At 44.2% G+C, this 16,529-nt stretch overlaps 1 protein-coding gene across 3 annotated transcripts in view; it reads left to right on the top strand.

Annotated features, from left to right (window-relative positions):
- Usp7 (ubiquitin specific peptidase 7) overlaps nucleotides 1-16,529 on the top strand; it is a 53,207-nt gene that overhangs the window by 20,199 nt on the left and 16,479 nt on the right. For 2 of the 3 annotated variants that reach the window (XM_021185633.2, XM_021185632.2), the window contains exons 2-9: nucleotides 4,805-4,909; nucleotides 9,474-9,672; nucleotides 11,471-11,609; nucleotides 12,666-12,754; nucleotides 13,836-13,944; nucleotides 14,850-14,980; nucleotides 15,446-15,500; nucleotides 16,408-16,488. In XM_021185633.2, the coding sequence (XP_021041292.1) occupies nucleotides 4,805-4,909; nucleotides 9,474-9,672; nucleotides 11,471-11,609; nucleotides 12,666-12,754; nucleotides 13,836-13,944; nucleotides 14,850-14,980; nucleotides 15,446-15,500; nucleotides 16,408-16,488 (908 nt within the window). Of the gene's footprint in view, nucleotides 1-4,804; nucleotides 4,910-5,620; nucleotides 5,796-9,473; nucleotides 9,673-11,470; nucleotides 11,610-12,665; nucleotides 12,755-13,835; nucleotides 13,945-14,849; nucleotides 14,981-15,445; nucleotides 15,501-16,407; nucleotides 16,489-16,529 lie in introns of all 3 variants that reach the window. The other variant, XM_029470335.1, reaches the window with a different exon arrangement.

The raw sequence follows: 16,529 nt of genomic DNA, 5'->3' as shown, positions 1-16,529 counted from the left end.
ATGGTGGTGGTAATACACAAGATGCACTCGGTTAGAGAATTTCCAGCCAAGGCTCCCACATGGTGGTGGTAATACACAAGATGCACTCGGTTAGAAAATTTTGATAGTTACTTGGAATGTTCAATATGTCTTCTGCTCTATCCTTTTTATGCTAATATGAGGTTCTTCATCTGAGCTCTAATATCTTTTGAGACTGAGGTGCTAAATTAGTGCTCCCAGTTTCCATAGCAGTTGGCAAGTGTTCTGTGGTGAGATGGTAGTTCTGTTATGACATCACAAATGGAGGTAGATGGCAGGAAATGTAGCCCTCCTCAGTAAGGAGGTGGAAGTTTATTTAGGCTTTATAACTAGTCAAGCAGCTGGAGTGGTTCTAAAAAAGAGACCCGTTTTTGCCTTTTAATAAGGACACAAAATTAAACTTGATACCATGATGAAAGTGATGTATCCTCTTCTGAGTGACACTCGCTTTAGAATGGCAGTAGCTTTATTCTCTGCAGATGCTGGGCATAGGAAGTTTGGGAAGTTTGGAGATTGTTGGGAGGGAGTGCTCAGAACTGAACCAGAACCACCTGCTGGGCCAGCTCCCAGCCCCAGGGACTTCTCTAGCCATTTTAGCTTTGTGTACTGTCATTGTTGGCTACATGATTCTTCACTATTTGTGATGGTTGTGTGTCAGAAAGTTAATACTGGGTTTTTGTTTGACCAAATAATGTTAAATTACTTGTAAAATTCCAACGAGGGGCCAGGAAGAGACATCCGAAGGAAAAATGTTTGTTGGGCAAGCATGAGAACCTTTATTTGGAGCCTGCATAAAACGTGCCCACCTGTAACCCCAGTGCTTAGGGTTGGGAGTTGGGGCATTCTTGAGACAAGTGGATCCTGAAAGCTCATTGGTCAGCCAGTCTAGTGCAGTAGGTGGGAGTCATGTTCTAAAAGTTAGAATTCTTGAGCCCCAAAATATAACGTGGAAAGTGAGAAGACAAATGGATGTCAGCTTGTGGCCTTTCCATTCTGCAGTGGTCAAAGAAGGACTGACTGACTGCTCACATACCTACCCAGGCAGTAGGATAGAGCTCAGGAGTGAAACCCATTTGTGTAAATCAGCCTTCTGGTATCTTATTCTGACCCAGGAATTACCATATCTTAAGTTTTAAATGCTCTTGAATAACTTTACACAGTAGATATTTGGTCCTTTGGGAGATAGACTTGAGCTGCCTGGCTAATCGGTTAGCTTTCAGTGGTTGAGTTTCCAGCACCTGGCAGACCAACAAGTGACCTTGTGACATTTTATAGCCACCCAGCCTTAACTGTCTACCTGTGTGGTGGGTTACTTTGGCTGTGAGTTGCTTGTGGCTCTGGAGATTAGATACTGTTTTCCCCTTGGATCTGCCAACTGTAGATCACCCCTCTTTAGTTTGGGGGTGGGGTGGGGAGGAGAGCTGTGACGGCAGGCTTACTTCAGTCTCACATTGCAAGTGGTGGGATTTGCTTGCTCAGTTTACTCTGACCACATGTGTGTCAGATGTGGCATGTGGAGCCATAGCTCTTTGGAACTCAATTTTTGCACAGCTTATTTCAACAACCTTTAATTCCTGCAAAACCGAAACAACCCCTTTGTAGCTGCACTCTGAATTATTTTACCATATTTGGATTTTAGTGGAATAAAAGCAGCCTTTGCCTTCACTTACTAATGTTTCAGGATGCTTGTAATTTAGAAGGATGTCTGAGAGTGGTTTGTTGGGTTGTGTTTTGACATAAATTGTGTTTAAAGGCATTTGTGATAGGATCAGACTACTGCCAGGTATCATTGAAGAGAATTTTATTTATTTATTTATTTTTATTAGGTATTTTCCTCATTTATAATATTTCCAATGCTATCCCAAAAGTCCCCCATACCCTCCACCCCCACCTCCCTACTCACCCACTCCCACTTTTTGGCCCTGGCGTTTCTCTGTACTGAGGCATATAAAGTTTGCAAGTCCAATGGGCCTCTCTTTCCAGTGATGGCCGACTTTTGATACATATGCAACTAGAGATACGAGCTCCGGTGGGTACTGGTTAGTTCATATTGTTGTTCCACCTATAGGGTTGCAGATCCCTTTAGCTCCTTGGGTACTTTCTCTAGCTCCTCCATTGGGGGCCCTGTGATCCATCCAATAGCTGACTGTGAGCATCCACTTCTGTGTTTGCTAGGCCCTGGCGTAGTCTCACTAGAGACAGCTATATCAGGGTCCTCTCAGCACAATCTTGCTAGTGTATGCAACGGTGTCAGCGTTTGGAGAAGAGAATTCTTTTAGGATCTGACACTCCCAAACTTGTGTGTGCATCAATCAGACTGGTCACTGTCGCTTAACATCCTGTGAGGTTCCAGATGAACAGGGTCAAATAAGAATAGGTCCTTGAGAATTTGTCAGGGAAGTGAATGATATGCTCTGCCTATTTCAACACACAGCTCTCCTAGATTTATATTTGTGGTGTTTGTTTTGAGACAGGGTCTCACTGTGAATCCCTGGCTATCCTCAAACAAATCCACCTGCCTCTTGGGATAAAGGCATGTGCGACCATGCCCAGTTTATGGTGTGTGTGTGTGTGTTTGTGTGTGTGTGTGTGTGTGTGTGTGTGTGTGTGGTGTGAGGGAGAGCTTGGGGGAAAGAGACAGTGAGAAAGCATGAACAGATGTTCATATGCTGTGAATGCATGGAGCTCAGAGGACAACTTTGAGAGTTGGTCCCTCCTTCCACTGCATTTCAGAAGGAGTATGAGGGTTCTTTGGCAAGCACTTTAACTAGGGCTGAGCAGCTATATTGCACTGGCCACAGCCCTTCTGCTCAGTAACAGAGAGAGGTTTACATATAAAGCAGTTTTTAAAGAAATAAATAGTATATGTCGAGAAGTTGTATTGTGACTCTTTTAAACACAGGCAGCACTGACAGAATGCTTGAGAACTTATAAAATTTGAAGGGTGATTTGATGTCATTGAGGGGATATAGATCAAAGAGATTCTGAAGTACCCATTTCTCTTTGCCTTGCAGCTCTTATATATATGCTCATTGTTTAGAAAATTTAGACTAGGTAAATCACCAAAACGATTCTCGCTGGCTCTTACAGAGCCTTTGTCATTTGAAACCTCATTGGTTTGTCACCTGGCTGGCACTTGGGGCATAAGGCAGGTATTATTGTGAGTTCCAGGATTCCACATCCCTCAAACCCTTATCCAAGGGATTGTGGGCCAGTGTTTAAAAGTGTTAGTTTTTAGACATAGCATTCTAATACAAGTGTGTATTATTAAACTGTGAAGATTGGGTGTGATCTTAAATTTGTCTGTCTAAATATGGATGAATGTCTATTTCTTACATTTTGAGAGTTTTTAGATACAGAGATGGTGATGCAGGAGTTTAAGAGCCAAACAATAGGAGGGGACTAGCCTCAGCTCTGTTCATGGTTCTGAACGTGTGTTTTTGTGTGTGTGCACACACACACACACACACATTCATGCATGCATGAGCGCATGCATGTGTGTTCATGCCTGCCTGTCTCCCTGTCCCTGGGTCTGTCCCAGTCTCATGTCCATCCCTGGTAACAGTAAGATTTGGGATTGTGAAGGTTCAGCACACAGCTCCCTAGCTATTTAGAAAAGCATGCCTCCTTCGGGTAGTGAGACCCTTTTCCTGCTGCTGGGTGTTTGTCATGGCAGGGGAAAAGTGTCGCTCCTGGACAAGATGGCAGCATTTGTGGACTTGACTCAGTGTTTTGGAATGGTATATAGGGGCTGATTTAACTCCCAAGATTAGCCAGATGTGGTTCCAGCTGTGGTCTGAACATCGCAAACCCCAAAATAACTGGTGGTGTCTTACTCAGCTTTGTTTTCAGATGTTTAATAAACTCAAGAAAATTGTATGGTTTTTTTATTCAAAGATGTTTTTGGTTTGTGTGTGTTTGTGTGTAGATGGATTGGTATATGTACACGTGAGTACAGGTAGCCTCGGCAGTTCAGATGAGGACATTATATTCCTGGGAATTAAGAGTTACAGGCAGTTGTGAACTGCATTGTTGGTTTGGGAACCAAGCTCAGGTACTCCCCAGAAGCAATGAATGCTCTTAACCTTAGTTCCTTGGTTAAGTTTTATTGTTTGTTTTTTTTTTTTTTCAATGCTAAGTGTGGGACCCAGGAATCTTTGTGCATGCTAGGCAAAAGCTCTCCTAGGACCTATGGCCCATCTCTGGAGGATTACATTTTAATTAGTTAGGAAGCTTATTGCAAAATGACTTTCCATATCAATTATGTAAAGGTTCTTAAGTCTAAGCCATTAGCCATTTCGGAATAAGAGTAAGTAGACAGTGCACATAAACATCTTATATATACAGAATAAGAGTAAATAGACAGTGCACATAAACGTCTTATATATACAGAATAGTCCTTTTCTTAATTACAAATGGAGCAGATGGCCGGGCATGGTGGGCACCCCTTTAATCCCAGCACTCCGGAGGCAGAGGCAGGCGGATTGCTGAGTTCGAGGCCAGCCTGGTCTACAGAGTGAGTTCCAGGGCAGCCAGGGATACACAGAGAAACCCTGTCTTGGAAAAAAAAAACAATAACAAAACAAAACTAAACAAAAACAAATGGAGCAGATTATCATGCATTGTGACCAATATTCAATAGCCTTCAAACTTTGAAAACTTGAATTAGAATATGCAAGAGTTATGTTACAGTTAGAATTTAGTGACTACAAATTATCAAGCGTATTCTTGTGCATCTAGTCCAATTGTGAAGACCAGCTCATAAGTTTCTTCTTTTTCTTTAAAGCTGGAGATACAGATGACCCACCAAGAATTACTCAGAACCCTGTCATCAATGGGAATGTCACCCTGAGTGATGGGCACAGCAACGCAGAAGAGGACATGGAGGATGGTAAGTGCCACTCACTCACTCAGCTGTCGAGCGCTGTCAAACAACCCCACCTGTATTTCCCTCGAGTACTTCCTAGTCTAGAGTAGTTAGTTTGTTGGAGGGCCTGTCTGAGGCTGTTTGGGATCCTGTTTTTGTTTTGAATTTCCAGGCTGTGTGAAATCTCAAGGTGAGTCGCTTCTCCTCAGTCTAGGCAAGGGGTTCAAATCCAGAGCTTTCTCATGAGTGGCGTCTGCTCACACCCACAGGAGGTCTCCAGCCACCGCTAGTGTTCAGGGTGCCAGAGAGATTGTCTTTTCCCATTTGTTTGCAGCAAGATGCTTCCAGGCATTGGGATTTGGTTTTCTACTGCATTCCCACTTTCGTGTCTTACCGGTCCTACAATGAGAGCGCCTCCTAGCTCCTGTTAGGAATGAAGAAAGAGCCAAGCGTTGGGCCCTGCACTTCCTCCACTCACTTTTCTCTGTATCAGTCATGTGGAAAAACATATGCTTATGTATATATGCATGGGCATTTTGTGTCAGGGAATCATTTTTTTCTTTTGAGAAATCTTCTTTTATATCATCTTAAGAGATGTAAACATTTGCAAGCCAAAGTCCTGAGAAGGGAGCAGCCAGTAATTTTATGCAGCCCCTGGAATCTTGCAGTGTAATATGAAACCATGTTCTGTACAAGCATGTCCATCAATCCTCATGAGGGTTGTGTCCTTCCCAGGGGAGTAACGGGGCAGTTGAAAGAAACCATCAGGCACGGGCTGCACCACCAGAAGGACTGCTGTTCAGACCTCCTGCCAAAAGTTCAGCCTCCATGCGAAACTGCAGCCGCAGTTGAGAGTTCTCTCACAGTGCGGTTTACCCCTGGCAGCTGGCTGAGGCAATTTCTGAGGAAGGTAAAGAGGCGTGGGCTACACCCCGCTGCTTTGTTCCCCGTGGAGTGCGCTTTCCACTGTAGATGAAGGGCATCGGTGTGGGTGTGGTCTTATTGGTTATTGGGCGTTTGGTGGTTTCACTTTGGACACCAGAGATGCCAGGATCTTTTCAGAGAGGACATTTGGGAAAGTGGCTAGGCAGAGGTGCCAGGTGTGCATTTGGGGTCAATTTGAGTTGTATGTAGAGCTGTAGCCAAGCCCACCCCATCAGCTCTCCCAGTGCAGCTTGTTTTAAGCAATTCCTCTTACTAGGAGTGTAGGGAGAGATAGATACAGCTATGAGACAGTGGGTTATTCTGTGTATTAGAATACACCAGTGTTTCCCACTAAACCCTACCTGCTTCCTCTCTGCAGCCATAACAGACAACCAGATGGCTCTAGACATTGCTAAATGTCTCCTGGGAGCCTGGGTGGCCTAGATTGAACCATGGTTAAGAGTCAGCATTCTCTTATCTCAGGGTAAATAATATTGAATTCTTAGTACTAAGTACTCATGCTTTATCACAATACCTAAGAGTAGCAGTGGCCCAGCTTGTCTTCTTCTCGGATGGGAAAGCAGAGCAGCCAGCGGTCCTCTTGGTTTGCAGTTGGAAGTGTCTTCAGCAAGGGCTGGGCCTGGGCCTGGGCCTATTTACAGCATGGCAGAGGCAAGGGAGGGTAGGGCTCTGTTTCTGGAGCAGATCTTGGTGAGCTTTTCCGGAAGTAATGTGACTCTGAACCGCTGATGTAGGTTGTATGTGTCATGTGGCCAGGTCAGAACCTTGGGAAGTTTGAGGAGCTCTGCATTACCCATGCCTCAGCCATCCCTTAGAAACCCTGGGGTTTTCTTTTTTTTTTTTTGGTTTTTTTCGAGACAGGGTTTNTCTGTGTAGCCCTGGCTGTCCTGGCNCTCACTTTGTAGACCAGGCTGGCCTCGAACTCAGAAATCCGCCTGCCTCTGCCTCCCGAGTGCTGGGATTAAAGGCGTGCGCCACCACAGAAACCCTGGGGTTTTCTTAATGATCCCTTAGACTCTGGCTTTGAACCCCTTTACTTAGATCTTTTAAAAATATATCAAACTAGGACACATGATCTAGAAAACATTGGATTGAGGCCAATTTGTAACCATATGATCTGTGACTTTATTGAGCTCATCTCTCGTGTAAGAACTTGGGTAGCTTGGCAGTGCAGACATTAGTGGAGGACACGTGTAGTTGAGGAAAAGAGCATATTTTTTAAATGCCTGTTAACAGACTAATGGGGTGGGCAGGTGTTAGAGCCTTTTTGTTGTCATATTTCTCATTTCATCAAGTATTGCTTGTCCTTAGATGAGAGGTTTTAGAGCAAACACATGGGCTATGAGGACCTAGATAGAGGTGCATTAAGTTGTAGGTGTCTAGAAACAACCCATTTCTTAAGAGTAACAGACTTGTAAAATTTGTGTTAGAATGACTAGTATGTCAGAAGGTTTGAGAAGACATCCTTCTAGAGTCGCCATATGGAGAAATTAATCCCTTTAAAACCTGAAGTGTCCTGTCTGTGTGCTTTCTCTACAGAGTTGAGGCCAGGGCAGTCCACTCAGAGTTGTTTTAAGTGGATCTAACTCCCACTCCCATGTGCCACTGTATTCATTCTTGGGCAGAGACCCTTGTCAGATTGGTCAGTCTCGAGGAATTCCCTCTAGGAGGACTGTGGATAGGTTTCAGGTTTCCTTAGGCTGTTAAAAATTCTCATTTGTTCTACTTGTTTGAGCACCAAGGGCCTTGTTCATCATGTCAGCTCTAAGATTGGATTGTATCCCAGCCCCCAGGTTACTCACAAGAAGTTTCAACTTCCTTAGCCTGTTCTAAGAATGTACCTTCAGTATAATGCACAAATCCGGTGTGACATCTAAGGAAGCAGACTAGTGAATAGGGACCACGGACAGTGCCAGGTTCTATTTTGAAAAGATTTGCACATTAAGATCAATGTCACCACTCACTTTTTTTCCCTTGACATTTAAAAAATAGTTTGTCGATTTGACTAATGTGTGGCATGGAAGAACAAAAAAAAATTGTAGTCTGCTCCAATTTTTGTGGGTATAAATATAATCTTACAAGTCTGAGTTACAGGGACAGGCTAGCTTTATTGTAGTGTGCACTGCCCCTGTCCTTGGCATCTCCACTGATGACATGCATCATGTCAGCATGCCTCAGTTTTCTTTTCTGTAAAGTGGAAATTAATGCTGTTCAGGTGCAATTTGTATGTCCATTAAACCATGTTGCTAACCTTTTCTGCTAAGTCCTTTTAGGCAAATTCATAGGCAGAATTCTTCCCCCTTCAGGCAGGTGCAGGAATATCCAACCCAGTAGACGTAGGTCAGTCATGAGCACCCTGACGCAGCTTCCTGGAGCTGCTCTTCCATTGCGTTCCTGCCCTGACTGAGGGAGCCGGGATGTGCTTGGTTACAAAAACGGGGTGAGGGAACATTGACAGACCTCGGTAAAGAATACCCTCTTGTGAGGACTGATGGACATGTTTTCTTAAGAACAGACCCAGGTAGTTGCAAACTTCTAGCAACTTTAGTATATCTAGAACAGGTGATTCCACAAACCCATGTTATGTGCAGTTTGGAGATGGAAGGGTTGTGGGGCTCTATTTTGATGGCCTTCAGCACTCTGGGAATGTAAGGAGGGGGCAGGGTGTTTGTGTAAATTAACATGCTCTTCATAAGTCTAGTTATACATAGTCCTCTGATTATGTTCTGGGACCCAGTAGCCAGGGAAGTCAGTACCTGATTCTATATGGGGGAGGTGGCCCTCAGTTCCTACCAGTCAGGGAGCAGGTTTCTCTTTGTTGCAAGATAGAAAGCATAGAAAGTGATTCCTTCAGACCCTTCCGCAGCCCCTTGGTTTCCTGTGAATTTTGTCATGTTTTACTGGTGCTTGTCAGTAGCAACTGTGACAGAGTGGCTGTGGACGACGGCTCACTCGCTATAGCTTGAGAAGCAAGCAGTAAGACATTCCTGAGACTGTATCAGCTTCACTGGCCTGTGGCCACTTGCCAGTGATGGGTGAATGGTGCCCTCTTTTAGATGATACATTTTTGATTGAGACACTAAACCTCTGAGCAGAGGCAGTGGAGGGGCAGAAACCTTCATTCTTGTGCTAATATTCATATTGGAAAGAACTTTAATTTCTCTGTAAACAAATTGCTACCATAAGGAATCCAGTTTCTTATTTTACAGTTTTAAGCTTGAGGGCCTGTTAGCCCTGTGCTCTACTGTGCTCCTAACAAAGCGGATGGCCTCTTCCCTCCTCTACAGTCAGTCCCACATACATACAAAAGTATAAGCATAAGCCCTTCTTTTTCTTCACTCCCAAGTCTGTCCCCTCAGTTGATTTCCAGGTGTGGGGGGTGAAAACTGAAGTAAAGTTCATCCCCCTAAACCCTTAGTTCTCTGAGGGAAGGCAGGCGTGGGTGAGTGGACCCTCTGCTAGCATCCAGCTGTGTAGAAACTGTCTTTATTAGTGCCTTTTCATACGCTGGAAAAGCCACTTTCATTTCCCAGAGGCATCAGCAGTTGGACTGGATTGAGATCTTGTAGAGCAGTTTACTGCAGTGTTGATATGCTTTTGGTTAATGCCCTGGCTCTGTGATTGATGGCATGTTTTCTTGCAGACACCAGTTGGCGCTCCGAGGCAACCTTTCAGTTCACTGTCGAGCGCTTCAGCAGACTGAGTGAGTCGGTCCTTAGCCCTCCGTGTTTTGTGCGAAATCTGCCATGGAAGATTATGGTGATGCCACGCTTTTATCCAGACAGACCACACCAAAAAAGCGTAGGATTCTTTCTCCAGTGCAATGCTGAATCTGACTCCACGTAAGAGTTTAACTGATGCAACTACAAATGCACACATTTCTGGAGGCCAAGCTCCATCAGTCTCGCCCAGTTTTAGTTTCTTTGTCACTCTGTAACAGTCCCTTTTCTTTTGGCTCTGGGGATGGAACCCAGGGACTCCTACAGAAGCATTCTACTGCTGAGTTACAGCCCCAGCCCTGATTATAAAGAGTGTAATAAGTAACTTTAGTATGTAAGTGCCCATCAGCATGGACTGCGTCCATTTGGACTCTGCCAGTCACTGAACTGTCCCCTTGTCCCCAGAAGCAGATGCCTTAAGTGTGACTGTAGCTTACACAGCTAGCCCTTCTGTCCTCTGAAGGCTTGTGCTTATGGGCTAGCTGGAAAGCACACCTCACAGATGTTAGTGAGGTGTTTAAAAGCACGGATTTGGCCTAGTTATGGGGGAAAGTTTTGGTCATGCTTTTCAAAAGGAGTTTTATTTTTTAAAGTGTCTTAATACCAGTATTTGGGAAATGGAGGCAGGAGGTTCAGTTGAAGGCCAGCCTGGATTAAATGAGACCCTGTCTCAGTAACTGAGAAACAAAGACATCTTGGAGGTCCTTCCAATTACACGAAAGGGGTTTCATGGTATATGAGTCTTTCAAACTTTACCCCTTTGGTTTAATCTCAGAAGTGTGTGGTTCTCCTTTTAGTCCACATCCTCGCTGTCAGTAGTAAACTCCTGTTAGTGTGACAGTTGGGAGAGGGTGTGTGTGGGCTGTGGAGATCCCTTTGTCTGCACCAAGGAGCCTAACGCTGTGCTTAGGCCCCATGACCCTCCGATTCTGGTGTTTGGGAACCCAGAGGAAAGTGTTCACCAGGAGATAGCAGCTTTGGTTGTTCTGTAAATACTCCCAGGAAGAACACAGTTTATTTCCGTCTCTTTTAATGTTTGAGAAGTGCCAAGCTAAGCTTGCGAGTGGTAGCGGTAAACGGTTGCCCAGTACAAGCTCACAGGGTGGGCTTACAGCCTCAGCATTGCTTCTTCCCCTCAGAAAGGTGTGAAATCAGCTTTATCTGTAGTGAAGGACCACATACAGATTAAGGTGGTTCTTGTCTCTGGTAGTAAATTGATTGGCCCAGACTGAACTGCATAGATGGAAGTCATGGACCCGCCCTCTGGTGTTCTGACTGGCAGGACATGCTTCTGTGCCTGAACTCTTGATACATAGGGCAGGTGTCCTGCTGCAAGCTCTGCTGGGAACACTGCATTGTGGTAGAACCCAGAGGTGCATCCATCCTCGGTTATGGATGGAAGGAGGAAGGGAAGGGTTTTGCTTTGTTATTAGGATAGACTTGAGTTCACAGTAATCCCCTTGCCTCAACTTCCTCAGTGGTAGAGACTGTGTGTGTGCTACCATTTCTTGCTCACCCACTGTTTTATTATTGTATCCCCTGTCACAGGGATTTCTCTGTACATGACATGCAACCACTGAGGCACACCCCTCACCTAGCCACAGTTTCGTAAAACCTAAGGCTGATATTTAAAGTTCAGGCAGGAACAAACCCAAGCCAGGTCATGGTACACACCTTAATCTTACCTCACAGAAAGCAGAGAGGCAGGTAGATCTGAGTTCTAGTCCAGCTAGAGTTACATGGCGAGATCCTGTCCTCAAATAATAAACTAGAACTGTGAGCTACTGCAGTTGTGGCTTCAAATCCTTCTATCCTATCCAGGGTAGATTTTCATGTGCTGGTTCTGGTGTTTTAAAGACGTGTGGGTCTCAGTTAAATATGCCGGTTAAGGTTCGGTGGGTTTTGTTTCCTTCTGCAATAGGTCGTGGTCCTGCCACGCACAAGCAGTGCTGAAGATCATAAATTACAGGGACGATGACAAATCATTCAGCCGGCGAATCAGTCACTTGTTCTTCCACAAGGAAAACGACTGGGGATTCTCTAATTTCATGGCCTGGAGTGTAAGTGACAGTGTTTAGACTCAATATCTCAACTGGTATTGCCTGGTCTTGTTCTTTTTATCTTCAAAAACCTTGCTTTGTGAGTTTAGCAGGTAGACACCTGGAAGTTGGTGTGGCTTTCTGGCATTATGTGTTCAGTATATATAAAGATTCCGGTTGCAGCCTTTAAATTTTTACTTACTATGCTGTGTGTACATGGTATGCAAGCTTTATTATATGCAAATAACTGAGTGTAGGCATACATGAACTAAGGTGTGGTCCATTTGTGTGGGTTCTGTGTGTTCAGCTCAAATCATGGGTTTAGGCTTAGATGACAAAGTACCTGCTGTCTGTGTCATCTCACTGACTCCTCAGGCATGGCTCTGCCCTTCCTGACAGGGTTTCTCTGTGGCCCTGGTTGTATTGGAACTCTCTAAGTAGACCGGGCTGGCCTCTGCATCCACATCCTGAGTGCTCAAGTGCTGAAAATAGAGGTGTGGGCCACCACCATCTGGCATTGAGTATGAAGTTTTAGAGTATCTTTCACAAACTTGTTTGTATGTGTGAGAGGGTGCCACAGGGGCCAGGACTGCTTGTCAGATTCTTTGGGGTCAGAGCCATGGCATTTGTGAGGTGTGGGTGTTAGGACCAAATTCTGATTCCCATGACAGCAGCAAACCTGTTAGCAGAGCTGTTTCTCCTGCCCACTGAAGCATGTTTTAGTCACATGGTGGAAATCCTTCCTGGTACGGGTGACCTTTCTTGGGGCCCCTTTCTGAAGAAGTGGCTAGTGGTGGGTTGCTGTCTAGTTAGAGTACTTCAGACTCTCATCAGCTCACTCAGGCTGGAACGGAGAACCCTGAGCACCTTGATCTTTGCAAAGCTCTTAGGGGGTCATACTTAAAACAAAAAAGGATCACTTCCAAACTAGGGCAAAGGTGTGGGAAAATTTTAAAGGAGTGCCCCATTAAATTTTGAAGAAGTGCTTTACTGAGTGCAGAGTACAAAGACAGTCGCTTCTTCTGGGGAAGGTGGATCTTGTGTGTTCTTATGCGAGTTGATATTTTTATTTTACAGGAAGTGACTGATCCTGAGAAAGGATTCATAGATGATGACAAAGTCACCTTTGAAGTTTTTGTACAGGCAGATGCTCCCCATGGAGTTGCGTAAGTTTTTGTCCAGTTAGGTACTCACTCCTGTGCTGTTCTGTGACGCCCGAGAGTATGCCTGAGAGAGTTTGCCCCAATACTCAACAATATAGTTGCCTACTTTATACCCTCACCAGTGGGTTTCCTACCAGCCAGCACTGGTTTTCCAGTCACACTCTTATCTATAAAGAAACCAGGGCCTTCATGTATGTGGCTGTTGCTTTTATTTTGAAGCCTGCACAGGTGTGAAAACCTGTCACAGGAAATGTACTGGGGACTACTGACAGGTAGGTCCCTTTGTAGGTGTGAGGCTCTACTCTGGGCTGTTGGCCAGGCCCTGGGACTGCAGTCACTCATCCTCTCTGGTGTTGTCAGTGCTCCTTTGTCAGCATGCTAGATATGTAAGAGGATCAGAAGTTTGCCTGGAAGAAGTAGTGGGTTTCTGTTTACCAGTAGATTTCTCTCTGCTGGGCGGTCACATAGGTTGAAAATAATCTGGGACACAGCTTAGACTACCATTTTAAGTAGCCATTCAGCATAACAAAGAGGTGCTGCCCTTGAGGTTTAAAAAATGCATTCTAAAACTTGAAGATCTACACTTCCTGTCTTCTCCTGCATAAATTTATTTCTATAGATTTGGTGATGGGGTTGTCTGCCACATCTTACACATTAGGCATTCATATTTTTGGGGTGTGTGTGTGTGTTAGAGAGAGAGAGAGTGATTGATTGATTGATTGATTGATCGATCGATCGATCTGTGGTCACATTTGATGTAAAGGGTAATCCCCGGTGTCTGAGTGCTGATCTTTATAAATGACAGTGGTGCTGAGAACTGTTAGGAGACTGTTAGGTGAATGCTGAAATTGAATTTGAATGGCTACGGCAGTGAAAGATCCGTGTGTTGTGAGACCTCGGTTCCCAGTGTTGTGCCTAGAGGAATGGTCTGTGTTCCTTTGTCAGCATGTTAGATAGCAGAAGATGACATGTGATGGTGATGCTCAGCTGCACAGATGCCAGGGCAAATGGCCAACTGAGCCCTATATATTGTAGAAGCCAGGTGTCCCTGGCAGTGGACCTTCAAACTTGGACTGTCTTTCAGGTGGGACTCAAAGAAGCATACTGGCTATGTCGGCTTAAAGAATCAGGGAGCAACGTGTTACATGAATAGCTTGCTGCAGACCTTGTTTTTCACAAATCAGTTACGAAAGGTAAATGAATAGTATTCCTTTCAGCAGCTTTTTGCCTTCTCTTCTGCAAGGTATGTTAAAGGCCCAGCAGATACTCTCTTACCTCCCAGACAGCAGCCCTTTTTTCTGCAGGGAGGCCTTGCCAGGATGCCTTTAGTCTCTGGTGGTGGTGGGNTCCACCTGCTCTTGGAGCTAACTTATGTGATCAAATTTAAAAATACAAACACATAATGATAACAATTAATTGATTTTTAGGGCTAATGTTTTTACCTTTAAAGTATATTCCCAGGCTCTCTCTGACCTTATTTAGAGTCTGTGTAGTACTGGCTGTCTTGTAGCTGACAGGCTGGCCAGAGATCTGCCTGCCTGGTTAATGTGGAGTGCTGGGATTAAAGATAGGTGGCACCACAGCCAGCCCCACACCCTCTTCACAATGTTAGGGAGAGGAGGTGTCTACACATGTTCCTAGACTGGCTTTAGTCACTTAGTAGTCTTTGTGGTTCTCCTGCCTCAGCTTCATAATAAGCAGTTTGAGTCTAATGATGGAGGGTGGTGCTTTTCTGACTGCAGACAGTATGGAGTGGGACAGAGAAGGTACTTGTATGTGTATCTCATCTGCTCGCTTCTGCGACAGCTGCTCTCTGAGGTGGAATCTCGCAGAGTGGTAGCTTGAGTGCCATCTGCATTTCATCATCTCTGGTTCCTACACACTGGCAGGGTTAAATGTGCACCGCCCCAGGGAGTGCCGGGGGTGAGCTGTAGGTGACTTAAGTTTTTTTGCATTCTCTTTTGTTTTTTTCTAAATTGTCTCTACAGACATTTGATGGTTTTACAAACTTGAGCCCCTAGCAAATTGCTTTACTCCTTATGATATTAGAAATGATACTTTTATCTAAAATTAAACACTTCTAAATCAATTCTTTTAGGCTGTGTACATGATGCCAACAGAGGGCGATGATTCATCTAAAAGCGTCCCTTTAGCATTACAAAGAGTGTTCTATGAATTACAGCACAGCGATAAGCCCGTAGGAACAAAAAAGCTCACAAAGTCATTTGGGTATGTATCAGCAATCCACCTCCATTCTGCTTTCTGTGTAAGGGACAAGAGTGGAGACAGGAGTGACCCGGCATCTGGCTCAGGCTCAGGCAGGCTCACGGCTGGCCGCAGGGCTTCTATCCTTTCCCTCTTTGGAAGTAAGGCTTTGTGTTAGAGTTTTTCCTGAAAGATTTCACCACTTCGCTTTTTGACAAAGGGGCGTGTCTTGCATTGAAGTGTATGTGACTTGTAGTTACCACCTTTTAGATTTTAAAAAAATTTAAAATTTTCACTGACTACTAATAAAATTCAGTTTAATCTTTGCATTATGACAATCCCCAAGATACTCTTTACATACAAAAAAACCCACCCACTGAATTTGAGGCTAGAGGTTAATTGAATTTAGTTTGCAGTCTAGATTGCGTCTTAATTTACTCCCTTGAAATTCAGAAATTGAAATGTCGATCCTCCTTTTCTCTTTGAAAGGTGGGAAACTTTAGATAGCTTCATGCAACACGATGTTCAAGAGCTTTGTCGAGTGGTAAGTTTCAAGCAGTAACTATTCGGTTGTCAAAGTGAATGTTTGAGACAATGCTGGAGGTCTTTACCAAGTAGTTTTACAACTAAGACCATTTACCTTGGTTTAGGACTGATGTGTAGGCCAGAGTTAAAAGAGTGCTGGGATCCCACCAACATGCCTGGTTTAGGGCTCGTGTAGTTTCGAACTGTGGGAAACTGAGTCAGAAGGTGATGTGATGCTGGGGAAGGTTGAACAGATGTAGCTGTGAGTAGTGGGTTTCTCATTGATTGCCTGAGCATATACAAAGGAGTCACAAAGCGAGGGAAACTCACTTTGATTAGGCAGCTGCAGGACTACAGAGGTGGTGCTGTTGCCTGTCCCCATTAGTCACTAGTCATTCCTTCCTGGATTGAGGAAGGACATAGAAGCGTGCTCACGCAGACTTGGAATGGATGTTCAAGGTGATTGGCTGGGCAAGGTGTGTTTTCTTTTTTGCAGCACTAGCTGGATTGAATCAGTTCATTAAATATCCATGGACAAACCAGTCAATCCTGTTGACAGGCTCAACCTCATTAATCTCTTGGTGTGGACCATTCCGAGTTAAGTTTAGTGATCAATTTACATGCTTTTCCACAGAGGTAAAATAAACATAAAAAATGCTTCTAAAGGCACTCGAGATTACTAATTCATCCCAAAGACTGTGTAAAAGGTTAACATCAACTATTGCATGGAGATATTTTTTTGTAAAAGCAACAAAATCCAGCCAAGAAAGATTTTGTATGTTTTTTTTTTTAAATAATTGCATGCCAAAGGTAATATATTTATAGTCTAGAAATTCTTTGACTGTTGGCATTTCCAAGTAAAGTGCTAAATTACTATGTATTACTCAAGTATAAGTTGTTTTTAATGCTCAAATCTTCTCTTTCAGTTGCTTGATAATGTGGAAAATAAAATGAAAGGCACCTGTGTAGAGGGCACCATTCCAAAGTTATTCCGAGGCAAAATGGTGGTATGTGAGCATTAGCTTTAAAGAATGGCTTGAGAGACTAT

The sequence above is a fragment of the Mus caroli genome, chromosome 16 (assembly GCF_900094665.2).
Source record: "Mus caroli chromosome 16, CAROLI_EIJ_v1.1, whole genome shotgun sequence".
In the NCBI taxonomy this organism is placed as follows: Eukaryota; Metazoa; Chordata; class Mammalia; order Rodentia; family Muridae; genus Mus; species Mus caroli.
The sequence above is the reverse complement of the archived record's forward strand: the minus strand, read 5'-3'. Positions and strand labels throughout refer to the sequence as shown.